This window comes from Narcine bancroftii, chromosome 8, assembly GCF_036971445.1.
Source record: "Narcine bancroftii isolate sNarBan1 chromosome 8, sNarBan1.hap1, whole genome shotgun sequence".
NCBI lineage: Eukaryota > Metazoa > Chordata > Chondrichthyes > Torpediniformes > Narcinidae > Narcine > Narcine bancroftii.
Window position 1 is genome coordinate 67193908 of NC_091476.1, and position 13807 is coordinate 67207714.

A 13807-nucleotide genomic window follows, 5' to 3' on the forward strand; every position below is an offset into this window, starting at 1 on the left:
TGCCGGTGGAAGCAAATCCCAGAGGTTCCCCACCCTCTGGCTGAAGAAATGAGTGTCCTTCAGTCTTCTTGTCCTTGACTCCCCTACAATTTTGCCACATCTACTCCAGGACTTCCAGCATTCAAAATGCTTCCATGTGTATCCAGTCACTTCTATTTTGCTCTACCTCCATTTCTTTGATCGTTCTGATGTATTTCTGCTTTTCTGTTCCTCTGGTAAGTCCCCAGAACACACGGAATTTTGGTAGATCACAGCTCACATTCCCCAATGTCAGTACCCACTTCCCATCGACCTCAGCACCAAAGGCCTTCCAGTCCAGGGATTTCCACATCTTTAGGTTTGCCAACCACTTGTAATCCAGTGATAGAGATTTTTTTAACCATATAATAACTATATAACAATTACAGTACGGAAACAGGCCATCTTGGCCCCTCTAGTCCTTCCCGATTTAAGTGAAATAGTCCCACCTACCTGCTCCCTCTCCATAACCAACCAGTCCCCTCACATCCATGTACTCATCCAACCCTCTCTTAAATGAATTGACCCTGGTGCAACCACCTCCTCTGGAAGGTCATTCCACTCACCCATCGCTCTCTGAGTGAAGAAGCCCCCTCTCATGTTACTTCTAAATTTCTGCCCCCTAACCCTTAACTTATGACCCCTTATTCCAATCTCCCCTACCCTCAAGGGGAAGAGTCTATTCACATCTACTCTATCTATCCCCCTCATAATTTCTGAACCTTCTACAATGAATAAAGACCCAGTCTACTCAATCTTTCTCTGTATTCTAGATACTGCAATCCAGGCAACATTTTAGTAAATCTCTGCACCCTCTCTACCTTATTGATATCTTTCCTATAATTTGGGGACCAGAACTGCACACAATATTCCAAACTTGGCCTCACCAATGCCTTGAACGGACGTAACATCACCTCCCAACTCCTATATTACATGCTTTGATTTATAAAGGCCAGTGTACCAAAAGCTGGCCTATCTACATGAGAATCCACCTTCAAGGAACGATGAACCGTTATTCCAAGATCCCCTGTTCTTCCGCACTCCTCAACGCCCTCCCCTTCACTGCCTATGTGCTGTTTTGATTATTCTTCCCAAAATGAAGCACCTCACACTTATCTACATTAAATTCCATCTGCCACCTCTCCGCCAACTCTCCCAAACAGTCCAAATCCTTCTGTAGTCCCTGAAAACCCTCCTCACTATCTATAACTCCCTATTTTTGTATCTTTTCCATATTTACTCACCAAATTTATCACCCCATCATCCAAATCATTAATGTAAATGACAAACAACAAGGGACCCAACACTGATCACTGAGGCACACCGCTCGTCACCGGCTTCCATCCTGACAGTTGTCCACCATGACTCTCTGGCACCTATCTTCCAGCCACTGTTGAACCCATCTGACCATCTCAACATTAATCCCTGGTGCCCGAACCTTCCTCACCAACCTTCCAAGTGGAACCTTATCAAAAGCCTTACTGAAATCCAGATGGACCACATCTACTGCTCTACCCTCATCAACCTTTCTGGTCACCTCTTCAAAAAAATTCAACAAGATTCGTCTTATTTGTTACTGAGAAATAATTGAAACCTCTCGATTTCTTTTTTCCCCCAGTGTCAATAACTGTGCATGTCTGTCATCCTCTTGCGGTCTGTTCTAAATATTACTCGTTTGCTGGTTTATGGAAGGTCACCCAATTACGGCAGAGTACAGGCCCTTTGATTTTGCCGACCTGTATAAACTTTACCAAAAAAAAACCCGAAACCCTCCCTACCCCATAGCCCTCTATTTTTCTCTCATCTATGTGCCTGTTTAAAAGTCTCTTAAATGCCCACAATGTTCCAGCCTACCACACCACCCCTGGCAAGGCATTCCAGACACCCACAACTCTCTGTGTGTAAAAAAAAACTTATCCCTGACGTTTCCCCTAAACAACCCTCCCTTCACTTTGTACAGACATTATCTGGTGTTTGCTGCTCCCGCCCTGGGAAACAGGCTCTGTTCCTCTCTTCTACCGCACTCCTCAGTTATGCCTGCAATATCGGGAAAATAATTAACATAATTACCGCCCGTGTGGCCATTTACACTGGGCGCCTTTTTAGACGGCAAGGACCTGAGTGCTACAGACCCGCCATTTTTTTTCAGTCCAATTTTCCAGCTGGTCCAGATCCCTTTGCAAGCTTTGAAAGCCCCCCTCACCATACACAAAGTCATCTGCAAACCTACTGATCCTACTATCAGTCTACTATCTACATTTACTCTGTCTATGCCCCTCGTAATTTTAAATAACTCTTAATGGCCTCTTTCTGTGTTGCAGGGGTCTGACAAACATCCTTTGAATTATCTGTGGACGGTGAACCTGTTTGGGATCAGCCTTCCTCCCTCACCGCTAGGTTCAGATCGTTCTGCTTCAGGTGAGTTGGGGGGGTGGGGGGACACTTCAATGCTGTCAAACGTGTCCTGCCTGCGCTGAAGGTGAAACTCTGCGATCCTTCTGTTGGAGGCCACAGCCCAGCGAGAGGGGCGGGTGGGAGGGAACTCCTCCCCAGCGGCTGAAGGACCTCAGACCAGCGAGCGCAGGTCCAACTGAGGGGCAAGAGGCTTGGTGGGGGGGGGGGGGGGGAAGATGGATGTGGTTGCTGCGAGAACTGGAGCGGAGGTCTATCCACTGGCCCTTAAGAGCAGCAGAGAGGACCCTTGGAGTCTCCCATATTCATGGGAGGCCATGATCTACTGGGATCATCGTCAGAAGAGGGTTGACTCAGTGCTGGGTAAACAAGATTCTAGTCCACGAAGTCTGCACTGAACACGATACAAAATTAGTTATTTGCATCCCTAAATTTTTCTTTGGTCGAGTACAAACTGCCAGCTGAAGTGGTGAATGCAGTCTCAATTTTAATGTTTAGGGTTAGGGTTGGTGTTAAGAAGAATTTGGACAGGTGCATGGATGGGATGGCCATGGACTGGGTGCAGGACAGTGGGATGAGGCAGAACAAGAGTTTGGCATGGGCGAGAAGGGCCTGTTTGTGGTTCTATCCCTCTCTACCTGCATATTCATGTGGCTGTAACTAGAATCTTGTTTACCCAGCTCTGTGAAAATTTCTTCAACCCTCTTCTGACGAGGATTTCAGTAGATCATGGCCTCCCATGAATATGGGAGACTCCAAGGATCCTCTCTGCTCTCCTGTCAGGACCACCCGTAAATCAGAGGAACAACGCTTGATTTTCCGTCTGGGCCCTATCCAACCAGACGGCATTAACGTCAACCTCCGGATTCTGCTGGCCCTGTCCTCCCTCCCTTTCCCTTAGCTCTTCACCATTTGCAGCCATCCCACTCACCCCTCTCCCCCCCCGCTGCTTGCCAGTGTTCCTTCCCTCCCTTACCTGCCTGTTACTTTCTGCCCTTGGGCCTGTGCTCCTCTCCCTCCCCACCACCATTTTGGTTGGGCCCCTGCCGACATTTTGCTCGTACCTCAAGCCCAAAATATTGTTTAGGCATCTTTATCTTTGTCACTCTCATCTACCCACCCCAATATTTTGCAAACCGCCATTCTACCACTTCCTCCGGCAGCTCGTTCCGCACCCCGATGCAGGCAGGTGCGTGATTGGTGGGGGGAGGGGGGAGGGGCAGAAGCTCAGGCAAGAGGTGGAGAAGGGCAGGAGGGCAGACGAACTCTGTGGGTGGGGAGGAAAGTGGGGGTGGGTTTGGTGTTTGCACGTTCTCTGCCTGGGTTTTCCCTGGACTCTCTGACTGCCAAAGATCGATGGAGGGGTTTAGTAGGTGGATTGGTGCAGTGGGCTCGTGGCCCAAAGGGCCCGTAACCATGCAGTATGTCCAAATTAAAATAGTCCTTTTATGGTGGCACGGTTAAGTGTAGTGCAGTGGTTTTCAAACTTATTCTATCCACTCACAAACAACCTTACATAATCAGATCAATTTCAGATTTCTTGTCAGAGTACATACATGACATCACATACATACCTGAGATTCCTTATCCTGCAGATCTACCACTAATTGGTCGTGCAAAAAATGAACTGTACACAGCGTAAACATGTAAACAAATAAAAGAACTGTCAACAGGATAACGAATGTAAACAAACTGACTGTGCAACACAAAAGAAAAATCAATAAAGTTCACAAGAATCCTGATGGAGTTTGTCGTTGAGGAGTCTGGTGGTGGAGGGGGAGCTGCTGTCCCTGAACCTGGTGGGTGCGAGTCTTGTGGCCCCTGGACCTTCTTCCTGAAGGCAACAGCAAGAAATAAGTGTGTGCCGGGTGGTGTGGGTCCTCGATGATCACTGCTGCCCTCTGACGGCAGCATTCCCCGCCGATCAGCGGTTCTCAACCTTTTTATTTCCACTTGCATCCCACTTTAAGTAATCCCTCTGCCATTGGGGCTCTGTGATTACTGAAGGGTTGCTTATGGTGGGATGTGGGTGGGAAGGGAAGGTTGAGAATCACTGCTCTAGTCCCGATTGTTACGGAAATATTTTGCTTGAGAAAAATTGTCATTGGCCCATTTGCTTTGGAGTTGTGAAACTGCACATAACAAGTCAATGAGGGACGCTGAAAACAGTGGTTTTCAAACTTTCTTTCCATCCATACACCATCTTAAGCAATCCCTTACTAATCACAGAGCACTGATGGGATTGCTTAAAGTGGGATATGAGTGGTAAAAGGTTGAGAACCACTGCTGTAGATGTTCTGGATGGTGGGGAGGGTTTTGCCTGTGTTGCCCTGGGCTGTGACCACTACCTTTTGCAGGGCTTTACGCTCATGGAGTATTGGTTGTTCCCCCATACCAGACCGTGATGCAGCCGGTCAGCACACTTTACACCACACCTCTGTAGAAGTTTGCCAGCGTCTCTGATGTCGTACTGTATCTTCACAAACTCCTGAGGAAGTTAGGGTGCTGACGGGCTTTCTTCATGATACCATTGGTGTATTGGGTCCAGGAAAGATCCAACGAGAGAACGAATCCCAAGAACTTAAATGTGCTCCCCCTCTCTACCTCTGATCCCCCAACGATCACCGGATCGTTCCCTTCCTGAAGTCAACAGTCAGCTCCTTAGTTCTGGTGACATTGAGTGTGATGTGGATGTCGTTGCACCATTCGGCCAAGTTTTCAATCACAGAGCACCTGTGGCATAGGGAATACTTAAGGAGGTATGTGAGGGGAAGGGAAAAGTTAGAAAACCCCTGGTTTAGCAGTTGGCATGACTCTATCACACCGCCAGCGATCAGGGCTGGGGTTGGAATCTGCCACTGTCCACAAGAAGTTTATAACATTCTCCCCGTGTCTGCGTGGGTTTCCTACCACCCTTCAAAGACATGGGGGAGGGGGATTGTAGTAAAAACACTGGAGAAACTCAGCAGGTCAAAGTGTACTTTATACAGCAAAGATCTCCATACATCACCAACATTTTGGGTCTGAGGTGGGAGTAGAATGTGGCCAAGTGTCCGAACAATACCGGGGGTTATAGGTTATAGGTCAATTGGGTGTAAATTGGGCGACATGGGCCTGTGGGCCGAAAGGGCCTTGTTACTGTGCTCTGTGTCTTGATTATTTTTTAAAAATTTAAAATGTCACACATGCCATATGCCACCTTCGCTCGATCGACTGGAGTGGCCACTTTTTGAGAAGCTATGGGCTTGGATTCCTGATCCCTCTGCATCATCCCATATCCCCACTCCAACCATTAACTGCGCACCTTTCCCTTTGCACTAGGCTCTCCCCCCACCCACCCCCCTCCCCCTTCCAGAAGTGCACTGAAGCAGGTTGAGCCCCTCCTCACAAAAGGCTGACTCTTCCATCTCTACCCTGGCCAGGCACAGCAGGTGGGCCAGGATGTCGACGTCGCAGAAGCACCGGAACTTTGTGGCGGAGCCCATGGGGGAAAAGTCCGTCAGGTCCCTGGCCGGCATCGGTGAAGTCCTCGGCCGCAAGTTGGAGGATCAAGGCTTCGACAGGGTAAAGTCTGGCGACGCTCCCGACGTTGCGGTCACTGGGCCTTCCTGGCCTCTGTGTCCCATCCCTCCCCAATCTCCATCCTCCTCGCACCACGAACCCCCGCAGGTCGCAGAGTGTGGAACAGGGTCTTTGGCCCAACTCATTCCGTGCTGGCCGAGTTGGAATTCAAGGCCTGCAAAGCCTTTTCAACCCAACTGCACATACAAATGTCCTTTGAATGCCCCACTTCTCCAGCGTCCTGTGAAATGTCAGAAATGTTCCAGGGTTGTAGGTTAATTGGGTGTAAATTAGATGGCACGGGCTCATGGGCCAAAATGGCCTGTTACTGTGCCGTATGTTAAAACTTTTTAAAAATTCAGATATGATTCACTGTCAGAATGAAAGGGGCCCCATTCCTCTCGTTCAAGAATTGTCTACCCTGGCAGAAAGGCTGGGGGCATTCACCCGAATTATGAGTCCAAATTGTTTCATTACCCACTTAAACCTCATTCACTCTGCCTGGCCCGTCCGACCTCCCACATGGTGGGAATACATTCCCAGCCTGTCGGATCTCCCACACGGTGGAAATAAAGTCCCATCCTGTCCGACCTCCCACATGGTGGAATACATTCCCAGCCTGTCTGATCTCCCACACGGTGGAAATAAAGTCCCATCCTGTCCGACCTCCACACGGTGGGAATAAAGTTCCAGCCTGTCCGATCTCCCACACGGTGGGAATAAAGTCCCGGCTGACGGCCTGGTCTCCTGTGTCGACTCTGCAGCATTCCAGTTCGTTAAGGTTGACAACTGGTCCCAACCCCCTTGCCTGCGGCGAGCTTGCTGAGTGGGACCACAGATTTACCATGGGAGCCCCATCCCAGCGACCAGGGCCTCTTGTTTGGAAAGGCCACCCCCAGTCCGTGACAACAGTGTGCACTTGTCTGACAGCAGACGGCATGAAAAAAGCTCCTCAGCTCATCCCGTTTGCTGTATCCATCCGTCCTGCAGCGAGTTTAATGCAGGCCTATTCCAGTGACCGGCGTCCAAATCCCGTGAGGAGTTTGTACGTATTCCCACTGTTGGTGTGGGTTTTCCTCCGGGGGCTCTGGCCTCCTACCACCCTTCGAAAACGTATGGGCAGCGCGGGCTTGTGCGCCAGAATTGAACATTTGTAAAATGATTTGAAAAATATCCAGATGATTCCGACCAAATTGGTTCACATTTGTGTCAATGATTGAGACTCTTCAACAGGATGTGAGTAAGACTCGCCCACCCCGGTGGGGAAAACCCCTGGATTTAACCCTGGGATTTTTAAAACAGTTCGGTGCACTGCGTCATTTTCAAGGGCTGTGTGCTGATCTCTCTCTCCCCCTCCACCTGTCTCCTCCTCCCACCTTCCCCCCCTTTCTCCCCCTCCCCTTCCTTCCTCCTCTCCCATTCCCTCCTCTCTCCCACGTTCCTCTTCTCCCCCGCACTTCATCCCCTTCCCTCCTCCCCTCCTCATGCCTCCTCTTTCCTCCCTCCTCTTCTTCCCCTCCCCACTTCTTCCCCTTCCTCACTCTCCCCTTCCTGCCTTCCTCTTCTCCCTCCCCCACTTCCTCCCTCCCCTTCCCTCCTCTTCTCCCCTTCCCTCCTCCCTGCCTTCCTCTTCTCCTTCTCCCACTCCTCCACTTCCTCCCCTCTCCCTCCCTCCTCTCCCTGCCTTCCTCTTCTCCCTTCCCTTGCTCCATTCCTCCTCTCGCTGCCCTCCTCTTCCTCTTCCCCTCTTTCCACCACCTTATTTTTCCTCCCTCTTCCTCTTACCCCCCCATTCCCTTCCTCTTCCCCCATTCCCTCCTCTCTCTCCCCAACCCATCTCTCTCTCCTCCTTCTCCCTAACTTTCCCCTCCCATTTTCTCCTCTCTCCCCCCGCCACCCAGGCCTACGTGGTGCTCGGCCAGTTCCTGGTCCTGAGAAAGAATGAAGATCTCTTTAAGGACTGGCTGAAAGAAGTGTGCAGGCAAATGCCAAGCAATCGAACGACTGCCTCATCTGCCTTCGAGAGTGGTGTGATGCCTTCCCTGTGATCCCTTCTCTCCACCAGCTGCCTTCCTGTCCTGCCCCCAGACAACTTTTAACAGTGAAGATGATTCACCCAGCTTCCCTTTGGGGTTCCCATGCACCTTCTCACTGCTATGAATCAGAAACATTTGAAGGAATATTCACCCCATGGCGGCCCCCCCCACCCAAGTCCTCTCTTTCCACTGCAGAGAACCTGTCCTGGAAATGGCCTAAATTAGAGTCTCCATTTTTAATCTTACCCTCTTCTCCCCCTCGCTCCTCTGTCTCCCTTGCTCCCCTTTATCTCTTCCCCCTCTCCCCTTCTCTCGCTCCTTCCCCTCTCTTGCTGCCCCCTCCCTAACACCCCCTCTGCCAGAGGACCCACAGAACGGCGCACAGTAACGCTGCTTCATTTCCACGCCAAGCGCCACGTTGAGTCAAGCTACTTGAAGAATGACAACCCCACCTCCCCTCACTGTTTTATCCACAGCCAACCCCCTCCCTCCCGCTCCCATTTTGTGCTGAGTTTTGAACGCTGTTGTTACATTTTATAAATAAAAGTCGTTGAGATGTGAGTGCCTGCTGTGCCCTTTCCCCCCCACGCTCCGTTAAGTGGGACTTTTGAACCGGTTCAGAGTGGAGCCAGCGGACACCCAGCGGTCAGTGGAGTTTCCAGCTCCAAGTGTTGCCAACTCCCGAGTTTTCGAGATCACAGTTGGAGAAACAAGAAACAAAAAATGTGAGAGGCAGTCAACAGGTCAGGCAGTTGACTCCCCTCCCCTCCCCCCCTCCCTCCCCCATCTATCTCTCTACCTCCCTCCCTCCCCTCTCCTTCCCCTCCCTCCCTCCCTATCTACTCTCTCCTTCCCCTCTACCTTCCTCCCTCCCTCCCCTCTCATTCCTCCTTTTTACCTTCCCCTCCTCCTCTCTCTTCCCTAACCCCTCTCCCTATCTCCCCTCTCCTCCCTACCTCCCTTTCACCCTCCCTCCTTCCCTCCCCTCCTTCCCTCCCCCTCTCCCCTCTCTCCCCTCACATCCTCCCCTTCTCTCCCTCCCTCCCTCTCCTTCCCTATCCCCTCTCCTCCTCCCCTCCTCTACCTCCCTCTCCCCCTCACATCCTCCCCTTCCTCCCTCCCCATCCCTACCCCCTCTCCCTCCCTCCCCTCTACCTCCCTCTCCCCCTCACATCCTCCCTTCTCTCCATGTCATTCCCCTCTGATTTCCCCCTCACTCTACCTCCCCTTTCTCTCCCTCCATCCTCCCACCCACCTTCCCTACCTCCCTCCCTCTCTCCTTCCCTACCTCCCTCCCTCTTCCTCCCCTCTCCCTCTCTCCCCCCTCACATCCTCCCCTTCTCTCGCCCTCCTCTACCCCTCTCTCACTCCCTCTGTCTGTCATTCCCCTCCAATTTCCCCTCATTCTACCTCCCCATTTCTCTCCCTCCACCCCTCCCCCGACTCTGTCTCTGTTTCTCTCATCTTCATCTTGCCCTATTCTGGAAATGACAACTCACATCTCCCACCCCCCCCCCCCCCCCCCCCCCCCACTTTTCAGGTCCTTTCATTACTGGGGAGAGAGGTCACAATGCCTCTGATGCCACAATGGCTGACCTCAGTTAATGAGGGTGGTGGGGGTCCTTCCACCCCCTCCCAAGGTAAACCAGAGGAGACAAGTCTGCAGAGAATAGCTCAGGTCTCTGGGAAGCAGAGATGGATTTGAGAAGTTCTGTTCTCACTGATGGAAACACGGACAAAGGTGAGGAGAAAGGAAGAGATCATTATTTTTTGGTGTTTATTGGTCACAGAGTGAAGCTCCCTCCACACTGTCCCATCACACACTCCCTCCCCACCGTCCCATCACACACTCCCTCCCCACTGTCCCATCACACACTACCCTCCCCACCGTCCCATCACACACTCCCTCCCACCGTCCCATCACACACCCTCCCCACCGTTCCATCACACACTCCCTCCCACCGTCCCATCACACACTCCCTCCCCACCGTCCCATCACACACTCCCTCCCCACCGTCCCATCACACACACCCTCCCACTGTCCCATCACACACTCCACCCCACCGTCCCATCACACACTCCCTCCCCACCGTCCCATCACACACTCCCTCCCCACTGTCCCATCACACACTCCCTCCCCACCGTCCCATCACACACTCCCAGGTCAGACAGACTGAAGCTCCCTCAGCTGCGTCGGTTATCCTGCCTGCTCTAATCAGAGACACTCACTAGCTCTGGTTGCTGACAGCTGTTAAAACTGAGCCCAGCAAAATGTCAAAGAACTCCCAATGGAGGTGGGCAGTGGTTTCCATTGGATGGGGAACAATCCTCTTCTCAGTCCAAAGAAATTTGGGAACAGAGACAAGGAATTTTAATCGCCTTTGGATCAGGGAAGATGATGAAGAGTTTTAGTAAAGGTTTTTCCACAGGGAGAAAAACTCATCCCCAAATGCGGCTTAACGGATTGCACAGGCCAAAATATTTGGCCGTTTAAGTAGCGTCTTTCTGTGACTTCCAGGGAAGCAGCCCATCTGCCATGTCCCCACCACGTCGCAGAAGCACAAGAACTTTGTGTTGGAGCCGATGAAGGAGAAGTCGGTGAGGGAGCTGGCCGGGATCGGAGTGATCCTAGGCGGACGCCTGGAGGAGAAGGGATTCTGCAAGGTGAAGTGCCGGAGGAAGGCTGCACTGGGGAGGGGGTGAAGGAGACGAGGGCTGAGGTTATTGTCCCTAACATGTGGTGGTGCGTGGCAGGGGACATCCGAGTGGATGGGTAGTTCCTAACAAAAGGTGGGGAGGGAGAGGCAAGTGTCCGACGGAGGGGTTCTAGATGGGAATTAGAATCCTCGTGTGTGTCATGGGACTAGGGTCCTGGTGTGGGATGGGGGAACATGATTCCAGGGTGGGACGGGGAATAAGATCCCGGTGTGGGATGGGGAACAGAGTCCCGTTGTGGGATGAGGCATGGGGTCCTGGTGCAGGACGGGAAAATGAGGTCCTGGTTTGGGACTGGTTCCCGGTGTGAGACGGGGGAACAGAATCCCTGTGTGGGGACGTGGGGGTGGGGGGGGGACAGGGTTCAGATATAGGACGGGAAACAGGATCCTGGTGTGAGACAGGGGAATGGAGTCTCAGTATGGGACGGGTCCTGGTGCCGGGACGGTGGGTGGGGAAACGAGGACTTAGTTTGGGACAAGGAACAGGCTGCTGGTGCGGGAAGGGAACATGGTCACTGGCTGGTGAAACCATCGTGGTTTCCAGATGGGGATTTTTCCCCCTACCAGTGGACACCAACCAAGAGCCTGGAACCCGGCTCGTCTTCCTGCAGAGGCTGCCAGTCTCGCAGTGACTTCGGGGAAGAGCCCGAGGATGGATCGGCCAGGACCCGTGAGGAACATCTTTGGGTGTGGGGCGGGAAGTCACCAGTCTCCACCACCAATTACCTCAGCCGCGTTCACCCCGGGGTCGCCTGGCACACTGTAATCCTGTTCCCCTCTCCTGCATTAGGCCAAGGATGTCCTGGGGCAGTTCTTGCTGCTGAAGCAGGATAAGGCCACCTTCAAGTCATGGCTGAGGCAGGTGTGCTTTGCAGGGAGCAGACAGTCGGAGGACTGCTACCGATGCCTCAGGGAGTGGTGCGACGCCTTCCTCTGAACGATATCCTGTCGATAACTCATCGCTATTTACTGTTCTCCGATTGCTGGGGAGTCATTCAGATTTTTATGTTATTATAAGCTGTTTTGTTAATAAAGGTGCGATCAAATGGTGGCTGCATTCATCGCGAACATAGAAATCTACAGCGCAGTACAGGTCCTTCGGCCCACAGTGTTGTGCCAGCCGAATAAACCACCTCCAACCACTGCCTACATTTTCCCTGCTGCATACCCCTGCTTTTTTCTCTATCCAATCGATCCTATTGTTCCTGCCTCCTGCTACCAGCAGCACATTCCGTGCACTCACCATTCTCTGTGTGGAGGAACATTCACCCTTGTACTCGAAAATAGCGTATTTTCTATATAACCCCCTATTATTTTGACCTGGCTGCCCACCCATCCGAGCTCCTGGCGCCCCAAATGTGGACCCTGAGCTTGGCTGCCCGCACATCCGAGCTCCCGATGCCCGAATGCGGACCCTCACCTCAGCTGCCCGCCCATCCGAGCTCCCGATGCCCCGAATGCGGACCCTCACCTCAGTTGCCCGCCCATCTAAGCTCCTGATGCCCCGATGCAGACCCTCACCTTGGCTGCACGCCCATTCCAGCTCCCGACGCCCCGAATGCGGACCCTCATCTTAGCTGCCTGCTCATCAGAGTTCCAAATGGCCCAACCATGGACCCTCACCCTGGCTGCCCGCCCATCCGGGCTCTGAATGCCCCAACCGTGGACCTTCACCCTGCTGCCCACCATCGGAGACCCAATGCCTCAACCGCAGATACTTGCCCTGGCCACTGGCCCATCTGAGCTCCCGGCGCCGCAAATGCAGACTTACCACCCAATCCCGATCATCTGAGCCCCCTGACTGCGGACCCTTGTGGTAGCCACCCACCCATCCAAGCTCCCTACACCCTGAACATGGACTTACCACCCTGTCCCGACCATCCGAGCTCCTAGTGCCCTGACCGCCCACCCTAACGTTGGTCGCCCGCCTATCCGAGCTCTCGACACCCCGAACATGGACTTCCCACCCAGTCCCGGCCATCCGAGCTCCTGACGCCTGACTGCAGACCCTCGCGTCAGCCGCCCGTCCATCCAGGCTCCCTGAACATGGCCATCCGAGCTTCCAACGCCTTGAATAACGCAGGTACTTACTGCTATCAAAAATACGACCTATGGAAAAGTTGACCCACCCCCCCAAAATTTGACCTGAAATATTGGTCCAAAATGTCTATTTCACAAGTTAATACAGTACTCCCAATCACCTTAAAACTATGACCCTCTCGTGGGGAAAAAGCCCCTGGCCATCCTCTCTAACGGGGAAACCCTCCTCCTCCAGTGCTCCAAGGACAAAAAGACCAAGTTCACTCAACTATATTCATGAGGCGCCCACTCCAATCCAGGCAGAGTTCCTTGTGAGTCTCCTCTGCCCCCTCTCTGCAGCCTCCTGTCGTGAGATGAGCAGAACTGAGCGCCGTACTTCCAGCGGGGTCTTGTGTCGCTGCGGCACTCCCTCACAGCTGAGCGATACGTTGGGAGGGGGGGGGCAGCTTGCTCTACGGCCTCCACCACCACGCTGGGCCTCTCCCCCACCCCCCAACCCCTAAGCTTGTCTTAGATTTCTCTACCCTGGACTTATCTGTGTCCTTTGTGGTTTATTAATTTCCTGATATCAATTCCAAAGAAAACCCCTTGCAATCAAAACCCCACCCCAATACAAGGTTTGCTATATTAATAAAGTATACATGGGAATCACGTGAGGAACCAGACAGCGCATCCAGACACCTTAATTCTTCACATCATGAATGGGCCCCATGTCCTGTGGAAATAACATTTAATAGTAAAAATGCAAGACATGAGGTCCTGTGAACATTCAAATTGCCCTGTAAAATGGGATTAACCGGGCAATTGACTAGGTTTTTAAAAAGTCTCTACTTAAAATTTAAAACCACTAAAAAAAAATAAGCATTTATATTATTTCAAATGCAACCCCAATACATGTGGTGAATATATAGAAAAAAGAAAATAGAGTATAATAGAACCCCCCCCCCCCCATCTACAAACGCAAACAGGACAAGAGAACTGCATCAGGAATATTTCGATATGGAGACCTATAAGAGGAAAGGA

The 13807-nt window shown here is 52.1% G+C and overlaps 1 protein-coding gene across 1 annotated transcript; it reads left to right on the forward strand.

Annotated features, from left to right (window-relative positions):
• Positions 1-9601: 9601 nt before the first annotated feature.
• Positions 9602-11790, forward strand: LOC138741769 (barrier-to-autointegration factor A-like). The gene is made up of 3 exons (XM_069896056.1): positions 9602-9768; positions 10546-10691; positions 11535-11790. The coding sequence occupies exons 1-3, from the start codon at positions 9723-9725 to the stop codon at positions 11679-11681; spliced, it is 339 nt and encodes a 112-aa protein (XP_069752157.1). The 5' UTR covers positions 9602-9722; the 3' UTR covers positions 11682-11790.
• Positions 11791-13807: the final 2017 nt, after the last annotated feature.

What these genes read in the sequence shown, in the direction of transcription:
- LOC138741769 (XM_069896056.1), top strand. Translation starts at nt 9,723, where the DNA reads ATGGATTTGAGAAGTTCTGTTCTCACTGATGGAAACACGGACAAAG. An exon ending in TGATGGAAACACGGACAAAG is followed by an intron (nt 9,769 to 10,545) that starts GTGAGGAGAAAG and finishes TGTGACTTCCAG; the next exon opens with GGAAGCAGCCCATCTGCCAT. An exon ending in AGGAGAAGGGATTCTGCAAG is followed by an intron (nt 10,692 to 11,534) that starts GTGAAGTGCCGG and finishes CTCCTGCATTAG; the next exon opens with GCCAAGGATGTCCTGGGGCA.